The 19,191-nt window shown below is 35.5% G+C and overlaps 1 protein-coding gene across 1 annotated transcript in view; it reads right to left on the reverse strand.

Moving 5' to 3' along the window:
* The window catches only part of NELL2 (neural EGFL like 2), a 380,751-nt gene that overhangs the window by 32,250 nt on the left and 329,310 nt on the right, over window positions 1–19,191 (reverse strand). The window contains exon 16 of the mRNA XM_029206633.1: window positions 10,192–10,332. Within this exon, the coding sequence (XP_029062466.1) occupies window positions 10,192–10,332 (141 nt within the window). The remainder of the gene's footprint in view (window positions 1–10,191; window positions 10,333–19,191) is intronic.

Below are 19,191 nucleotides of genomic sequence, written 5' to 3' on the forward strand. Positions count from 1 at the left end.
ATGCAACAAGACCCCGAATAGCCAAAGCAATCTGGAGAAAGAAAAACAGAGCTGGAGGAATCAGGCTCCCTGAATTCAGACTATACTACAAAGCTATACTAATCAATACAGTATGGTACTGGCACAAAGCCAGAACAGGATAGAAAGCCCAGAGATAAACCCAGGCACATATGGTCACCTTATCTTTGATAAAGGAGGCAAGAATATACAGTGGAGAAAAGACAGCCTCTTCAATAAGTGGTGCTTGGAGAACTGGACAGCAACATGTAAAGAATGAAATTATCACACTCCCTAACACCATACACAAAAATAAACTCAAAATGGATTAGAGACCTAAATGTAAGGCCAGACACTATCTAACTCTTAGAGGAAAACATAGGCAGAACACTCTATGCCATAAATCACAGCAAGATCCTTTTTGACCCACCTCCCTGAGAAATGGAAATAAAAACAAACAAACAAAAAAAACAAATGGGACCTAATAAAACTTAAAAGCTTTTGCACAGCAAAGGAAACCATAATCAAAACCAAAAGACAACCCTCAGAATGGGAGAAAATATTTACAAATGAAGCAACTGACAAAGGATTAATCTCCAAAATTTACAAGCAGCTCATGCAGCTCAATATCAAAAAGACAAACAACCCAATCCCAAAATCGGCAGAAGACCTAAGTAGATATTTCTCCAAAGAAGATATACAGATTACCAACAAACACATGAAGGAATGCTCAACATAATTAATGATTACAGAAATGCAAATGAAAACTACAATGAGATATCATCTCACACCAGTCAGAATGGCCATCATCAAAAAATCTACAAACAACAAATGCTGGAGAGGGTGTGGAGAAAAGGGAACCCTCTTGCACTGTTGGTGGAATGTAAATTGATACAGCGACTATGGAAAACAGTATGGATGTTCCTTAAAAAATAAAAATAGAAGTATCATACCACCCAGCAATATCACTACTGGGCATATTCACTGAGAAAACCATAATTCAAAGAGTCATGTACCAAAATGTTCATTGCAGCTCTATTTACAATAGCCAGGACATGGAAGCAACCTAAGTGTCCATCGACAGATGAATGGATAAAGAAGATGTGGCACATATATACAATGGAATATTACTCAGCCATAAAAACAAACGAAATTGAGTTATTTATAGTGAGGTGGATGGACCTAGAGTCTGTCATACAGAGTGAAGTAAGTCAGAAAGAGGAAAACAAATACCGTATGCTAACACAAATATACATTGAATCTTAAAAAAAGAAAGAAAATGTCATGAAGAACCTAGGGGCAAGACGGGAATAAAGACACAGACCCACTAGAGAATGGACTTGAGGATACGGGGAGGGGGAAGGGTATGCTGGGAAAAAGTGAGAGAGTGGCATGGACATATATACACTACCAAACGTAAAATAGATAGCTAGTGGGAAGCAACTGCATAACACAGGGAGATCAGCTCAGTGCTTTCTGACCAGCTAGAGGGGTCAGATAGGGAGGGTGGGATGGAGGGAGATGGAGAGGGAAGAGATATGGGGACATATGTATATGTATAACTGATTCACTTTTTTATAAAGCAGAAACTGACATACCATTGTAAAGCAATTATATTCCAATAAAGATGTTGAAAAGAAAAAAAAGGAACGGAATTGGGTCATTTGTAGAGACGTGGATGCATGTGGAGACTGTCATACAGAGTGAAGTTTGTCAGAAAGAGAAAAACAGATATTGCATATTAACACATGTTTGGAGCCTAGAAAATGGTACAGATGAACCTGTTTTTAGGGCATAAATTGAGACACAGAGGTAGAGAATAAATGTATGGACACCAAGGGGGGATAGCGGAGGTGGGGCGTGGTGACGGTGTGAAGAATTGGGAGATTGTGATTGACAAGTATACACTGCTGGGTATAAAATGGATGACTAATAAGAACCTGCTGTGTGAAAAAATAAATTAAAAAAAAAAAAGAGGAAAGCAAAAGTACCAAGAGACAACTGACAACGAAAACACGATGATCCATAACCTATGGGATGCCACAAAAGCAGTTCTAAGAGGGAAGTTTATAGTAATACAATCCTACCTGAAGAAACAACAAACATCTCAAATAAACAATCTATACTTACACGTAAAGGAACTAGAGAAAGAAGAACAAACAAAACACAAACTTAGTAGAAGGAAAGAAATCATGAAGATCAGACAAGAAATAAATGAAATAGAAATAAACAATAGCAAAGATCAATAAAACTAAAAGTTGGTTCTTTGAGAAGATAAACAAAATTGATAAACCATTAGCCAGACTCATCAAGAAAAAGAGGGAGAGGACTCAAATCAATTAAATCAGGAATGAAAAAGGAGAAGTTACAACAGACACCACAGAAATACAAAGCATCCTAAGAGACTACTACAAGCAACTCTATGCCAATAAAATGGACAACCTGGAAGAAATGGACAAATTCTTAGAAAGGTATAACCTTCCAAGACTGAACCAGGAAGAAATAGAAAATATGAACAGACCAATCATAATAATGAAATTGAAACTGTGATTAAGAGTCTTCCCACAAAGAAAAGTCCAGGACAGGATGGCTTCACAGGTGAATTCTATCAAACATTTAGAGAAGAGCTAAGACCCATCATTCTCAAACTCTTCCAGAAATTGCATTCTCAAGCTCTTCCAATAATTGCAGAGGAAAGAACACTCCCAAACTCATTCTACAGAAATATAGGCCACCATCACCCTGATACCCAAACCAGACAAAGTTACTACAAGAAAAGAAAATTACAGACCAATATCACTGTTGAATACAGATGCAAAAATCCTCAACAAAATACTAGCAAATAGAATCCAACAACACATTAAAAGGATCATAAACCATGCTCAAGTGGGATTTATCCCAGGGATGCAAGGATCCTTCAACATACACAAATCAATCAATGTGGTATACCATATTAACAAATTGAAGAATAAAATCCATATGATCATTTCAATAAATGAAGGAAAAGTTTTTGACAAAATTCAACACCCAATTATGATAAAAACTCTCCAGAAAGTGGGCATAGAGGGAACCTACCTCAACATAATAAAGGCCATATATGACAAGCCCACAGCAAACATTATTCTCAAAGCTGAAAAACTGAAAGCATTTCCTCTAAGATGAGGAACAAGACTAGGATATCCACTCACACCACTATTCAACATAGTTTTGGAAATCCTAGCCATGGCAATCAGAGAAGAAAAAGAAATAAAAGGAATACAAGTTGGAAAAGAAGAAGTAAAGGCGTCACTGTTTGCAGATGAGATGATACTATACATACAGAATCCTAAAGATGCCACCAGAAAACTACTAGAGCTAATCAATGAATTTGGTAAAGTTGAAGGATACAAAATTAATGCACAGAAATCTCTTGCATTCCTATACACTAATGATGAAAAATCTGAAAGAGAAATTAAGGAAACACTCCTATTTACCATCGCAACCAAAAGAATAAAATACCTAGGAATAAATCTACCTAGGCAGAAAAAAGACCTGTATGCATAAAATTATAAGACACTGATGAAAGAAATTAAAGATGATATAAACAGACAGAGAAATATACCATGTTCTTGGATTGGAGGAATCAATATTTTGAAAATGACCATACTTCCGAAAGCAATCTACAGATTCAATGCAATCCCTATCAAATTACCAATGGCAGTTTTTACACAACTATAACAAAAAAAAATCTTAACATTTGTATGGAGACATAAAAGACCCTGAACAGCCAAAGCAGTCTTGAGGGAAAAAAATGGAGCTGGAGGAATCAGACTCCCTGACTTCAGACTATACTACAGGGCTACAGTAATCAAGACAATATGGTACTGGCACAAAAACAGAAATATAGATCAATGGAACAGGATAGAAAGCCCAGAGATAAACCCACGCACTTATGGTCAACTAATCTATGACAAAGGAGGCAAGGATATACAATGGAGAAAAGACAGTCTCTTCAATACGTGGTGCTGGGAAAACTGGACAGCTACACATAAAAGAATGAAATTAGAACACTACCTAACACCATATGCAAAAGTAAACTCAAAATGGATTAGAGAACTAAATGTAAGACCGGACACTATAAAACTCTTAGAGGAAAACAGGAAGAACACTCTTCGACATAAATCACAGCAAGATCTTTTTTGATCCACCTCCTAGAGTAATGGAAATAAAAACAAAAATAAACAAATGGGACCTAATTAAACTTAAAATCTTCTGCAAAGCAAAGGAAACTACAAAGAAGACGAAAAGACAGCCCTCAGAATGGGAGAACATATTTGCAAACGAAGCAACGGACAAAGGGTTAATCTCCAAAATATATAAACAGCTCATGCAGCTCAATATTAAAAAAACAAACAACCCAATCCGAGAATGGGCAGAAGACCTAAATAGACATTTCTCCAAAGAAGACATACAGATGGCCAAGAAGCACATGAAAAGCTGCTCAACATCACTAATTATTAGAGAAGTGCAAATCAAAACTACAATGAGGTATCACCTCACACTAGTTAGAATTGGCGTCATCAGAAAATCTACAAACAAATGCTGGAGAGGGTGTGGAGAAAAGGGAATCCTCTTGTACTGTTGGTGGGAATGTAAATTGATACAGCCACTATTGGGAACAGTATGGAGGTTCCCTATAAAACTAAAACTAGAATTACCATGTGACCCAGCATCCCACTATTGGGCATATACCCAGAGAAAACCATAATTCAAAAAGACACATGCACCCCCCCCCCCAGTGTTCACTGCAACTCTATTTACAATAGCCAGGATATGGAAGCAACCTAAATGCCCATTGACAGACAAATGGACAAAGAAGTTGTGGTACATATATACCATCGAAGATTACTGAGCCATAAAAAGGAATGAAATTGGGTCATTTGTAGAGACGTGGATGGATCTAGAGTCTGTCATACGGAGTGAAGTAAGTCAGAAAGAGAGAAACAAATATCGTATATTAACGCATATATGTGGAAGCTAGAAAAATGGTACAGATGAACCAGTGTGCAGGGCAGACACAGATATAGAGAAGAAACGTATGGATACCAAGGGGGAAAGCGGCAGGTGGGGGTGGGGGGATGAACTGGGAGATTGGGATTGATATATATACACTAATATGTATAAAATGGATAACTAATAACCTGCTGTATAAAAAAATAAGTAAAATAAAATTAAAACAAAAATACTGGTAAGTGCTTTAGTGAGTGACTGGAGAAATAATGTTGCTGAAGCCAGTGGTCAAGTCTCAGTTCCCATCGAACTTGAGCTAGCAGCAGCTTTTGACACAGGTCCTTCCCTCTCCCTGATAAATTTCCTTTACTTGCTTCCTATCACACTGGTAGCTCTTTTTGGGTCTTTCTTCTGCCCGCATACACATCCTCCAGGTGTGGCAGTTACATTATGAATAAGATTTAGCCAAGCAAAGAGGAGGTAAAGACTGGTCTAGTCAGAGGTAAGGGTGTGTTTGAGTCCCAATGTTCAGAGCCATCAAGATGTGTTAGAGGATCAGAAGTATTGGTATGACTTGAATATCTAGGGAGAGCAGAGTGGGTAGACAGGCAGCTGAAGAGGTTCTCCAGGATCAGTTAGAAGTCATGTTGTAAGAAATTTGAACCTTATCTTAAAGACAATAAAATGTCATTTTAGGGAATTGCAAAACCAAAAAAATCATAATCAGGTATGCATTTTTGAAAGGGTCCTTTGGCTTCACTGTGGAAAAGGGATTTAAATGGATTAGAAATTGAAGCTAGGAGACTGACTAATAGACTGTTCAGTATTCCAGGAAAGTGATGGTCATATAATAAAAGGAAACACTTATATAGTGGTTGGTATGTATCAAATTCTAAGTACTTTCATATAATGACTCATTTCATATAATGACTCACAACAACCATGAAAGGTACCATCATTATCTCCATTGTACAGATCAGGAAATTAAGGCCTAGACACGTTGAATAACTTTCTCAGGGTCACACAGCTAGTAAGGTATACAGCCCAGATGGGAACCCAAGCTGTCAGGCTCCAAGTCTGTGCTCTTAGGCATAATGCTGTATTGAGTAGTAGCAGTGGGGATGCATAGAAAGAAACAACAAAGCTAAAATCTTCCAAGATAGAAACAACAAAGATAAAGCAACTTCTTAGTGATTTGTTGGCTTCAAAGACTAGGGAGAGAGAAGGGTCATGAATGATTAGATTTCCTGCTTGGAAAATTTGGTTGATGATATTTATACAAAGAAGAGCAAGATTTTGCTGGGGAGTGGAAGTAGGTGGCAGGGATGAGCAAAGACATGAGTTAGTTTGACATGTTGAAATACACTTTCCTCTGGGCTTCCAGGTAGAGCTGTCCAACTGGATATGTGGGTCTGGAATTCAGAAAATAGGACTGGGCCAGAATACAGATTTGGTGGAGATACACTTTCATCATTCCCTTTCTCAAAAATAGACTTTCAGACTCAAGTTCAAACTTATTAGAAAGGCATTTAAAGCTACTTCCTTTGCTGGAACTCTCTTTCCCTATCTCAATGAGCCAATAATCACATCATACTTAAGTCCTGAAACAATGCTAGATATTCAATCCTTTCTTGATCCCAACAGGAAATAATTCCTCTCTTTGTTTCATTATGGCTCTGAATTCATACTTTTCTTATGTATTCATCATTTTCAACTTTGCAGCTTTCTCCTCTATTGAAAAACTTACTACATTCTATCTTGTATGACAGTTGTTACTGTACATATTTTATCTCGACTACAAGCTGAGAGCAGTGATCATACCTCCTTTATATTTCTTCACAGCAGGTGCCTGGTAAAGTACCTCAAGGTACCTGTGCATAGATTCAGTAACCACTTCTTGAGTTGAAATAGGTTCATTTCATTTTCATACTTTTCCTTGATTTAAGGTTAGAATTTATAGTATTTGGCTTGAACATAATACTCAAAAGATGTTACCCTATAAACATTTTTTGGGGTCATACAAGTTCAAAAAATCCTCACCAAGCATAAAGATAATCCAGAAATAAAAGCTTTAAATAAAGGGAAATGTGGGCATGAAAATACAATATTCTTACCTGGAAAAAAGATACTGGGCTTTATTCTCAGAGAAAGACAAATTTTCAGGCACATTAGGAATGATGATATGGACAAGGAAAGTGGTACCCTTGTACATTATCTGGCGATTAAATGTCTACACCTCTGAGGTAAATGGATGAGCAAAACAGTTTACACTTTGTATGAATGCAGTTTATAAGGCATGTATTTGTAGATTACACAGCCTAAAAAGTAGTGAAACAGTGCAAAGTTATTTATTCACATTTTCAAATATGAACATTATACTTCAGCATAATTGTAAACCCACTGCTGTGGCTTTGTCCACGTTGAAATGCTTCTTTTCTTTGTCCCCAGCACAGAAAAATGGAACCTGCTCAGATATAATCACACTCTTAAAATTGCATCCTTCTAAATACTAATATAACAATTCTACAAATCACTGAAATTGCAGTAAATAGATAATTGTTAAAAAGAAGCACTTTAGTTCTCTCTTGTTTTATACAACATAGGTGGGTTCTTTTAAAAGTATTCTTCAGAGCACACTGTCTTCTGAAAGAGTAGTAGATTTTTATGATAATCATTATAAATTATACTGGAAGATAATAATAGAATCATCTTTCTAGAATTGTGGTTCTTTTTTTAAAACAATAAGATTTCCCATTCTTTCTGTATTTACGGAATTTCCTCAAAAAGCCTTTTCTGTGTAGGCATTTCATAGAATCCTTTACTTCCCTATATTCATCTTTATCATGTGTTATTTTAATGGCTAGTTTCATTTTCCTTGTTACTTTTGGACACTAATGAATGCACTAATTACGTTTTGTCATTTTTTTCCTGACCGTTACATCTTTACTGTATATCATACCATATGTCTGGTGGAAAAGGGAAGTACTTCTTTTTTCTCAGTTAAATAAGCAGAGTTATCGACAGAGAAAGAAGAGAAAGAAAGTGGTATCTAAGATTTGAGAAGACGGAAGAAGGTATGCAGGGGAAAGTAACTAAGGAAATAAAGTAGGAATACTGGGTGATGTCGATGGTCCTCAGAGCAGGTAGCTTACAAGATGGCCCCCAACGATCCTCACCATTTAATATTCACACGCTCGTGTAATCCTCTCCCCTTGGACTTACTGACTGGCTTCTAACAAATAGACTATGGGAGAAGTGATGAAATGTCACATCTGAGATTCAGTTATGGAAAGACTGTGGCTGCCATCTTGAGCACCTCCTTATTCTAGGGGAAGCCAGACCCCAGCCCTGTGGAGTAGCTTATGTGTTAAGGAAACAAGGCCTGCCAATAGACACATGAGTGACCTTCATTCTCTCCACTCCCATCCCAGACAAGTCTTCAAGATGAGACCACATCCCTGGGCGACAACTTGATGGTAGTAACCTCTTTAGAAACCTTGAACCAGAGGCATTCAGTTAAGCTGTGCATAGATTCCTTTCCCACAGAAGTTGTGAGATAACTTTTGTTGTTTTCAGTTTCTAAGTTTTGGGGGTAACTTTTAACACATCAGTAGATAACTAATACAGCTCTCTTGAGACATGTGGTCATAAATTTAAAAGATAGTGAAAGCAGTTGCAAATATAAAGCAAGATAGTCAGCAGAGGTATGTATTTTTTCTAGTTACATTCTGATGCACAGAAAAGGATACCAAGCAAAATTAAACACAGGTTACCCCTAGAGCAGAAGAGGAAGGGATGGGGAAAAGGGGGAGATGAAATAAAGATGCATTTTCAGCTTTGCTCTATATATTTCTGTATGCTTTGAAATATTTATAATCAGCTTGTATTCATTCTTTATGTATGTAACTCAAAATAAAATAAAAGACAATCTTAAAAAGGTAGCACTGATGACTTCTTCCTCATAATATACTATAGAAAACAGGCAAAATATTTTATCAGGGAAGGGCAAAATCACACGGTTTGATCGGCTTCTTGAATGGCATTCTCTACAGGGCATTCTCTACAGGAAGTACACATTCTGGAACCTTCACAAGTGCCAGGTAAGTCTTCAGACCACAGCTAAGTGTTTATTTGCAAATGCCAGGTTTTAGCCCCTGGTAAGGCAGTAGCGTTCCCGTTCCGCATAAAAATCCAGATGAACGTTCCGCTCAAGGTCCAGAGCTCTGCAGCTGCTGGCAAAGCACGCTGGGAGCCTTGGCATCTATCGCCCATGTCTGTTTCACTTTTCTCTGTGTGAAAACCTCTTGAGGCCCAAGGGTAAAAGACATCTCATCATTTAAGCGTCAAGCACTGCTAAGTTAGATTCTCCAAGGCTTTCATCGACTGTGTCATTTTAGCCGCATCATTCTCTTAGGCTGTTACTCTATGAAGGTGTAAACACCAATGGAGAAAATAATGACTTCTTGAGGTTTGTTTCGTTTTCCAATCCTGTGCCAAATCCTTTTAGTATGGGTGGTTTCCCTGACAATTATTCACTGTGCTTTACTTACTCTGCCTGCCTCCTAAATATTGTGCCCCTTAATAGAGGATATAAGGGAACAGAGTTGTCAATTCACTGAAAATAAGTCAAAATTAATGGTAAATAGTTGAATATAATCTTTTCAAATTTCCATTCTTATTAGATTGACATCTTCTGTGAAGCAGGGACCATATCTTCTGTATCCAACATTCACTAAATATCCCTGACTTTGCCAGGTAAGTGATACGTTAGGAACAGCCCAGAGTAGCATACATTATATTTCCCTTGGCCATATCATCATTGTATTTCCTCTACCCTCATTTTCCCTCTATCCTGCTTTCCTCATCTATTTTTTATTTTTCTAGCTCTTTTTTGGGTCAGATTTTTACCTGCTGCCATTTAAAAAATGTATCTGACATTATGGGTTTACTCATTCTAAAACACGCTTCAACAGTTAAAAGTGTCCACAGAAAATTGGTTTACTATTGCAAGTTTTAATTATCTGAAAATCAGATATCATAATTCGCAAGCAAAAGTTAGATTTTAACATGTTTCTAATCACTGTTGTATAAACACACAGCAAGAATCACCAATACCTTAAATATTAGATCAATCTACTATTTACATCTTACTGCATTTTCCTCAATTTTAAGACTTTAAACTCTAGGTCTTCTCCTTGTACTGACCTTCACACGATTCTCCACTTGGTGAAAACATCCCATTGTCATGGTAGCCATCTCTGCACTCACAGTGGTACCATCCGGGCAGGTTGATGCAGTTAGCACGGCTGTCACACTGAACAAAGCCATCAGAGCACTCATCAATGTCTATTTGGGAAAGAAAACAGAAACGGGATGTTATACAATTGCTGCCTTTCTCTCAAAGAAACTAAAATATTCTGTTAGATGGCTACTAAAATATTTAGTGCCAGCAAATCCTTAAAACTGAGACAACATAAAATCAAGAAAGTCTACTTGGTTGTTGAAAGCTATAGAGAAAGAATGTAGTGGTATTAGCAATAGGAGAAACATCTAGACAGCTTCTCTGTTGCAAAAGTCATCCAACTGTAGAAACTGGAAAGAAACCATCTGTGATAGTCATTAGTGCTGCTCGCCAAATACTTCCAGCTCTTTTTCTGGACACAAGCTAGGATTGCCGTGTGACTTCCTGAGGTCAATTAGGGAATGACATGCGTCACTTCCAGAGAGAGCCTTAAAGATGCAGTGTGTGATTCACACATACCCTTCCCCCATCACAATGACCAGCGATTTCCAGAAGCTCTGAAGATCAGCCTGAGTCCTGAGTGAAGACGATATGGGGCACGTTCCTCCTCTAGTTGGGGTGGACATAGAGTATGAGCAAGAACCAACCTTTTTGCTTTAAGCCACTGAAATTTTAGGGTCTCTTATTACTATCAACATAATCTCCAGTATATGGCAATAGCATTCATGCATCAACATGCTTCCGATTTTTGAGAATATATCCCATCTATGCCACCTTTTAATGTGTTTCACATATATCATTACTTCATTCAACCCTCAAAAAAAATCTTGCCATTTAGACAGCATATTGAACATATGAAAAAAAATGAGGCAAAAGGAAATTATGGGATTTAACCAAGGTCACCTAAGAGTTCATATTTGCCTAACTTTCTGGTGTGTGCTCCTTCATACAAGTAGACACAGGCTGAAATTGGCAAAATTGTCTAAACAAACAGAGAATGTATCTTGAGTTTCATATATTTCCTCCAGTGGCTTATTACTATTCTCAAATGTTGTGAGCCTTTTATTCTTCTTATTCAGTCTGCTGATTAATGGGAACATCTGATGTCCATCCAAGCCTCTTTAATCAGTCATAGAGGAAAAAGTAATTCCTAGAGTTGCTTTACAGAGTGTCCCCTTCTTCTTAATACCTTCTGGGTTTCTGGGTGCTTTGGGGTTGCCTCAGACCTTGCTAAGTGATCTGCTGGCACCGTACCATCACAGCTGCCAAAAATATCCATCTTGACAACCCTTTGCCATGACTGCAGACTCCACTCGCCAAGGTAGAATAGGCTTTTCTTATATTTTTTCCGCACCTGCATCATATTCCCTGCTGCAGTGAGTAGCATGACAAGTCCCTCCTATTGATGGGAAGACCAGATACTTTTTAGAGTCCTTTCCTCCCAGACAATCCACTCCAGCAGTATCTACTGCCTTCTAGTCTCATCTAACTTCAAATTCTTGGAAGTATATATTTCTTTCATTTTCTTTTAAAATTTCCTCTTTTACTATGTTCAATTTTTAAAGAGACACATTTTTGAATAAGTAAGATTTTTAAAAGAAAAAAAGTCATCACTCATATACTTCTTGATAAGCCCGGAGTTCCTTCAGTAAAACAAGGCACAAACCATTCTCTTAGATTAGGTAGTAAGCCAAAATAAATATTTTATATGATTGCAAAATTTTAACATTCTTTCTGAACTATGAGTGATTTGCCTCTGTGGTTTCTCTTCTGAAGAGTCAGTTTCTTACCGTTAGTAATTCCTATTGTCAAAATAATTGTTAGTGGCCAAGTCAGCTAATCATTGACTTCCTGACACATAGCTGATGTGGATTGCTTCCATTTAGTAAGGCCTCATACGTTTTATGAAACAGCCTATCTGTACTTCAGGGGCCTCCCTAACTGATGATTTATAAATGGGACTAAAATGCTATGCTCATTTCAGCTTTATATGGTCTTTTCTTCTAACCCAAAAGATGCAGGAAATTGGTTATGTCATTTCTTAAGTGCATGGACAAAAGAAAACAGGTTGGAATTTAAGCTTTAGAAATGAGTTTATTGGAAGAAGGTCAGGAGGGGGATGTTTAGAGCACCTCATTTTAGAATAATTTGGTCATTAGCGTTGGTGATTTGGAAGTAAATATTAATAGAACAGAGCCTTATCCACTGAAGCAACTTTCACATCTCTTATTTACCCTTTAATTTAGTTATTTTTTCTTGCTGCAACACAAGGGCTACCTCAGGTCACATGACACAGATATATCTTTCAATATTTACTCCTCACTCATTTTCTCTTGTCACTCTTTCTAATCACCAGGCCCACTCCTATACTGCTTCATCTCCACTTCTCTTTGTTTATATTACAGCAACCTTCCTTGATCTATATCCATTAAAGTTTAATAGAAATGTTACACAGTATATTAGTGCATATTCCCTGAAGACTGGGGATTGAAACATGTGCTGGCCATAATGTATTTTCCTATACAATCTGAGTATCATTATTTGACTATTAATACTAAGTAGTATTTTAGAGGATAGATATGCAAATATATATGTCACTCAATAACTTATCATTCAATACTTATTGAATACCTGTTATATGCCAAGTATTAAGTGCTGGGGAAACAAGGATACATAAAGCAGAAGTAATTTCTGCCCTTACTGGGTTTACTATCTATCTAAAGTGTGTTTTATTTTAAGAAAATTAAACTTATGAAAATCTGAATTTATAATCATGCAGGACAGTGTTTCCCAGCATGTTATATATCTGCCGCCACTGGTATGGTATTTAGGTGATAACAGGCAAAAACTTTATTTTAATAGCTACATTTGTATATTTCTGAATTATTTCTATTTATAGCAAGTGATACTAATAGTACAGTAGTGAAATTGTATTTAAATTTAAAAAGTGAGAGGGATTACAGAAACAACAGTAAGTAGATATTGGTATAAACAGTATATAAATATGACAAAACTTATTAAGGTGGCATATGAATGACTGGAGTTTTGAAAACACTAAGATACAGTATGGAGCAATTATTCACATCTCAGAAGGATTTACTGAGTAGTTCATTAGGTAGTGAAATGTCTTAATTCATTTAAAATATGACTCAACTTATAAAATATAAGTATACATATGTCATGGCTCAAATTATATACTTGCTACCATTTAGGATAGCAAAGTAAAACTAGCCAGATAATATACATTGCTTTGTTTTACACTTTCATGTTCCTGCTAATTTTGATTTGTTTATGAAAACTTTTCTACTTTGGTGAAAGTCGGTAGAAAATGAGAGTGTGCTTGAATTGCCAAAGTATGCACTTTCCACCAGAAGGTATGTTTGTTTGGCTCATGGGTCTAATTAAAGTGAAAGATGAAACAAGCAGCCTCATCTGTAAGCTATCTGATGGTATGTATATCTTTAGTTACTCAGTAATCATTAATAAGTAAAGAACTGAAATCTGATCCACAATTTAAGAATTCAGTATATTTTATCTATACACAAATGTAAACATTACTATGAGTTAGAACATATAAATGCACACATATTGTGTGCAATTTCAGATATGCACATATTGTGCTTTACATATCATATAATAACAGAAAGTAGTAAAAAAAAATCAGATGATTTATTTCTTTGGTACTTTCTTTAGGTCAGTTAAAACCAAACTTTATATTATCTAACTGAGTTAGAAACACAGAGAACAGCAGACCTGGGGGGGGGGAATGTTATTATTTTATTCCATATAAGAACTACCAAGTTTGAACAAATTACTTTCCAAACCAAGTTAGAGTATTCAGAAAGGTTAGTACAGGATGTATAAGCTCATATGATTTAGTCTTAATTATAAGGACCTTAATTTTATACTCTGTAGGTACATTATATAAAAAACTAAAAATAAATTTTATGAAAAACTATGATTTCATTATATATTCTGTCTTAGAAAGGAACTAGTTCCTTAGGGACAATTAGAACTTTTTCACTAGCTACATTTAGAACAGTCAGCTAGTGATGATATTGAGATGCTGTCCCAGAGCACAGAGAATCTAAAATCCAAAAGATATTTAGCCATCCAACAGCAGTCACGAATAGCAGTCATACTCCAGAGATCAAAATCAACTTAGAAAATGGAAGTGGAAGGCACTGTGGCGATAGATTTTCTAGAAAGTACATATGTTTTGAGGTAATCATTAAAAACACACCAACAAGCAGAAAACAAGAAAGGAACATGTATGAATAAAGAAAAGCTCACATATGGCAGTATCTTGTTTTCTTTGCCTCCCTCAGGTGTGGTGACACAAGACTGCATGCCTCCTACAATGTCACAGACCACTGGCTTCAGAGGAGGCCAAACAAAAATGGCTTTTGACATCAGCATTTAATGGGTCACTTTGGAAAATGACAGATTATTTCTTTGTAAAATTAAGTGTAGTTATAAAATGAGACACTTGAATGATAAACAAACCCTTTCTCATGCATAGTAACAGTTATTTCTATCATAACAACATAACTAAGAATAATAAAAATTGTGTAAATATCTAGAACCATCCATACCTAAAACAGACCCTAATCATTAGTTTAACCTGCTACCCTATTCAAAAGAAAAGAAAATACAATTATTTTTTTTAAATGAGCATGGTACTTTTAATGGCAAAGTCAAATCATGAGAGTACTGTGTTTCAAAGTGTTTATTATTAATAAAAACCTGACAATTTCTCATAAAAAATAGTACTTGGACTATTTATATCATATCCTATGCACTGGTAGGTAAATTATATTGATAAACAGTAGGAAATTAAACATCCTCAAAACAATTAATCAACTCTTGATTACCCACATGTGGATTATTTGCTTTCTAGATTATCCACAGTATTTTTTTAAAAATCACAAGGTCATTTCCCTCTGTATTTTGTTGAGCTTCTGGGGAGTCTGCTTTCAACATTTAGATGTAAGTGCTCAATGAAAGCAAACTCTTTTGAGCATTACATTGTTTTTTACAACTATTCCAGACTTGGGTATAAAATATCCAAAATGTCATAAAAAGACTGATTTTCTCATGTGAACTTTTTGAAAGTAAAATGACAATATATGTAAATAAATTTTGAAAATCCTAAAATCCTCTTCACAAGTTGGATAATAACATTGGAGATTTAGTGAAAATTATTTTCACTACTTTATAGTTCATAATCAGGAAGTTAATGACAACTCTTTAAAAAAGCATAATATAATTTCTTCATCATGTCATTTAGTCCTCACAACAGCTGTGTAAGTTATTCTTATCCCTATGTCATAGACAAAAAAGCGGTGAGAGCAAAGGCATTGCCCAAGGTCACACCATGGACCAGAACTCTTTCAACTCCAAGTCCAGTGCTCTTTCTCTCACCACAGGCTGCCTCTGAAGACCAACACTTGGCCAACCAGAAACAGCCTATACTTTGAGATGTCTCAGTATATATCTTTTTTTTTTAACATCTTTATTGGAGTATAATTGCTTTACAATGGTGTGTTAGTTTCTGCTTTATAACTAATCAGTATATATCTTAATGTGAGTGAATTTCAGCTCTGTGGCTTGTCATCTGTGTAACTTTGAGTTATTTTACTAAACTTCTCTGGGTTTTCTGTTTTTGAAATAGAAGTAATACTCTCTATTTCTTAATAGTTCGCTCTTAACTACTGCCATTAACTATACGTGGCATCACAGGAGAAGCAGTGCCTGGCTCAGAATAGCTACTCCTTATCTTTTTGCCCACCTTTCAAAAGTATCTTGATTCTTTGGGTTTTCTATCAGTTTGAAATTTCTCACAAAACCCCCAAACAAAACCAAAAATGGGGGGAGGGGAAGTCTGCATTGATTCTATAGGTTGATTTGGGGAGAAGTGACATCTTTACATTATTGAATCTTTTCATCCACACACATGACGTACTTCCTCTTTCTCTAATAATTTTTATAGCTTTTATGGTCTTTATAGATTTCTGAAAGGACGCCTTCTATATAGTTTGCCTTGGCTTATTCCTAAATGGTTTTTTTTGTCTTCCTTTTTATTAAAACCAACATTATTTTTCTCCAGCTTTATTAAGGTATAATTGACAAATAAAATTGTAAGATATTTAAAGACTACAATATGATGATTTGATATATGTATAAATTGTGAAAGGATTCCTCCATTGCCCCATTGAGTTAATTAACACATCCATCACCTCACAGATTTACCTTTTTTTTTTTCTTTTGGTAAGAACATTGAAGTTCTACTCTTTAATAAATTTCTATTATACAATACAGTATAATCAACTACAGTCATCATGTTATACATATTATCTCCTCAGACCTAAAACCAACTGTACTGAGGTAAAATTTATATACAAAAAACATCACCAACAATTTCATGAGTTTTGACACATAAACACTACCATAATCAAGCTATAAAACATTGCTTTCACCCCCAATTTTCCTTAATATCAAAATAGTTTACAAATAATTTGTATAAATATGGGCAGTGACTATGCCTGTGTGTTTTTCTTTCTTTCTCTAACATCTAGCAAAGAACCAGACACATGGCTAGAGATTCATAAACATTTACTGAGTGAATGAATGATCTGTTTGTAATATCAGATAACTAAGTGGCAAGCTCAGCATGCCACCTTTTGACTCCTGCTAGGTCAGGGGGAATTAAGGCAGGAGTGGCAGCTTGAAAGCATTCACTAAGATGCAATAACAAGACATGATAAGATGACCCTTTCTCATCCTACTTCAAATATTTATGTCAAACACTTGACTATAATATTAAATGGTGTAGAATTGGTATAGAAAATGTGTACATTATATATATATATACATGAAATACAATGTAAATGTAATTATATATTTAATATATATAACATATATTATTAATTTTTTAACAAAGAGTACATCCAAACTTCTGATTAAAGATGAAAGATTAAAAACATTGTTAAATCTCTTCTTCCTCCCATCTTATAAGCATTACGTTAAAGGGACAAAGAAAAGTGTAAACAAAGATAAAAGGTAAAACACCACCAGTGGAGAAGAAAATTCAATGAATTTCTGGGTTAGTTAAAGGTCTACTGATGAACAATCAACCCAACCACCTCCTCCCACCTTGAGCAGACAGCTGAAAGAAAGCAATTACCCCCAAAGCCAGAATGGATGGTTCTTCTGTAAAGAAAATAAATAAATAAAATATCTGGAGGAAACTAAGTAGCTAATGTAGGAGTTATCCTTTGTAACAAAGTCCCCTGCATTTCAGTGTTTAGAGTTCAAAGTGTAAAAAGTGGCACCTTTTTAGCTCACCCAATGTAAGACTGCCAGTCAACAAACCTTACCTTCATATCAAAGGTCAATGTTTAATTCATTCTTAAATATTAATGTGAGATCAAGGAGAAACAAATACTTGAGAAAAGACTATAACATTTAACAGAATAACCAAGATATACCACCATAAAAACTGACCCTGAAGGAAATAGAGATAATGCACAGAACAGGACTTAAAATATTTCTAATTAATACTTTCTAATAGACTTGAAAGAATATTTCATTCATAAGAAAAGCACACAGTGCTATAAAAAGGAATATTCAGAGAATAAGAAGGAGCTCTTGGAAATTAAAAATATGATAGCTGAAATTTTTCAAAAATGCAATATAATACTTGGAAGATCAAGTTGAAGTAGTCTTTCTAAAAGAGTAACATATAGAAAATAGAAGAAAAATATGATAGGAAAAAAATCAAACAGCTTTCGTACCAACCAACAATCAAAATGTACCAACTCAAATGGTACATATAGCTTATGATTAAAAACAAATTTCATACCAAGAAAAGAGAAAACTCAAAGTAAAGAAACTATCTTAAATAATAACAGTTATAATTGAAGAACTTTTCACAGGACTTTAGTCTTCAGATTAAAAGGCCCCATCAAGTTCTCCAAATAATGAAATGATAGCCAATACTTACTGATGACTGACTATATGGCAGCCACTGTTCTTTGCAATTTACCTATATTTACTCATATAGTGCAGACAGCAGTCCCATGAGGTAGGAAATTTTATCATTCCCTCAATTTTAAAGAGAAAAAAACTTAGATACTGGGAGTTTAAGTAATTTTCTCAAGATTATTGAGGGTTAAAACCAGGATTTGAATCCAGATACTCTAGATATAGAGGTCAAACCCTTACCCTATATACAACACTACCTCAAATGAATGAAACAGATTCACATCTAAATGCACATTGTGAAATTTCACAGTAAGTACAAAATATAAATCTTCCAGAAGGGAAATAACCCTTATGTGCCACCTAAAGGTTACACATAAAGGGATAAGAATCTGTCTAGCATCACATTTCTCACTGTTTGTTGTAAGAGAGTGAAGCAATGATTTTGACCCTAGAATTCTATACTTGGCAAAACTGTCAAATACCTGGAAAAGCTGGATAAAGATATTTTAAGATATATAATTTCTTAGAAAGTTTTTGTGCTATTTACTATTTTTAAAAGATTTTACTAATGATGTAATGCAATAAAATAAAGGACCAAATCCATGTAACGAAACACCTGTCAGTAGTTCACCACTCTCTCCTAAAACTCTCCACGTTGCAAGGATATATCACTGTCTTAGTTCTTTCACCTCATTGCCCCTGTATCTTGGTTTTCTTCTCAGGTCTTATCTTCTCAATCTCCAAAAGTTTGAGTTCCCTAGGGATCTATATTCAGATATTTTCTTTTCCATCTACTAACTTCTTAATGATTTCATCTAATACTAGGGCTTCAAATACCCAAACTCCATCAATACACTGAAAACTACCTGCAGTGGGTCGAATACTGTTCCCAAAAACTTCATGTCCACTAAGAACTCAGAACATAACTCGATTTGGAAATAGGGAAGCAAGGAAAACTATGTATGGTAGATAAAACA

The sequence above is a fragment of the Monodon monoceros genome, unplaced genomic scaffold, assembly GCF_005190385.1.
Source record: "Monodon monoceros isolate NGI ecotype Baffin Bay Population unplaced genomic scaffold, NGI_Narwhal_1 Super_Scaffold_6, whole genome shotgun sequence".
Classification (NCBI taxonomy): domain Eukaryota; kingdom Metazoa; phylum Chordata; class Mammalia; order Artiodactyla; family Monodontidae; genus Monodon; species Monodon monoceros.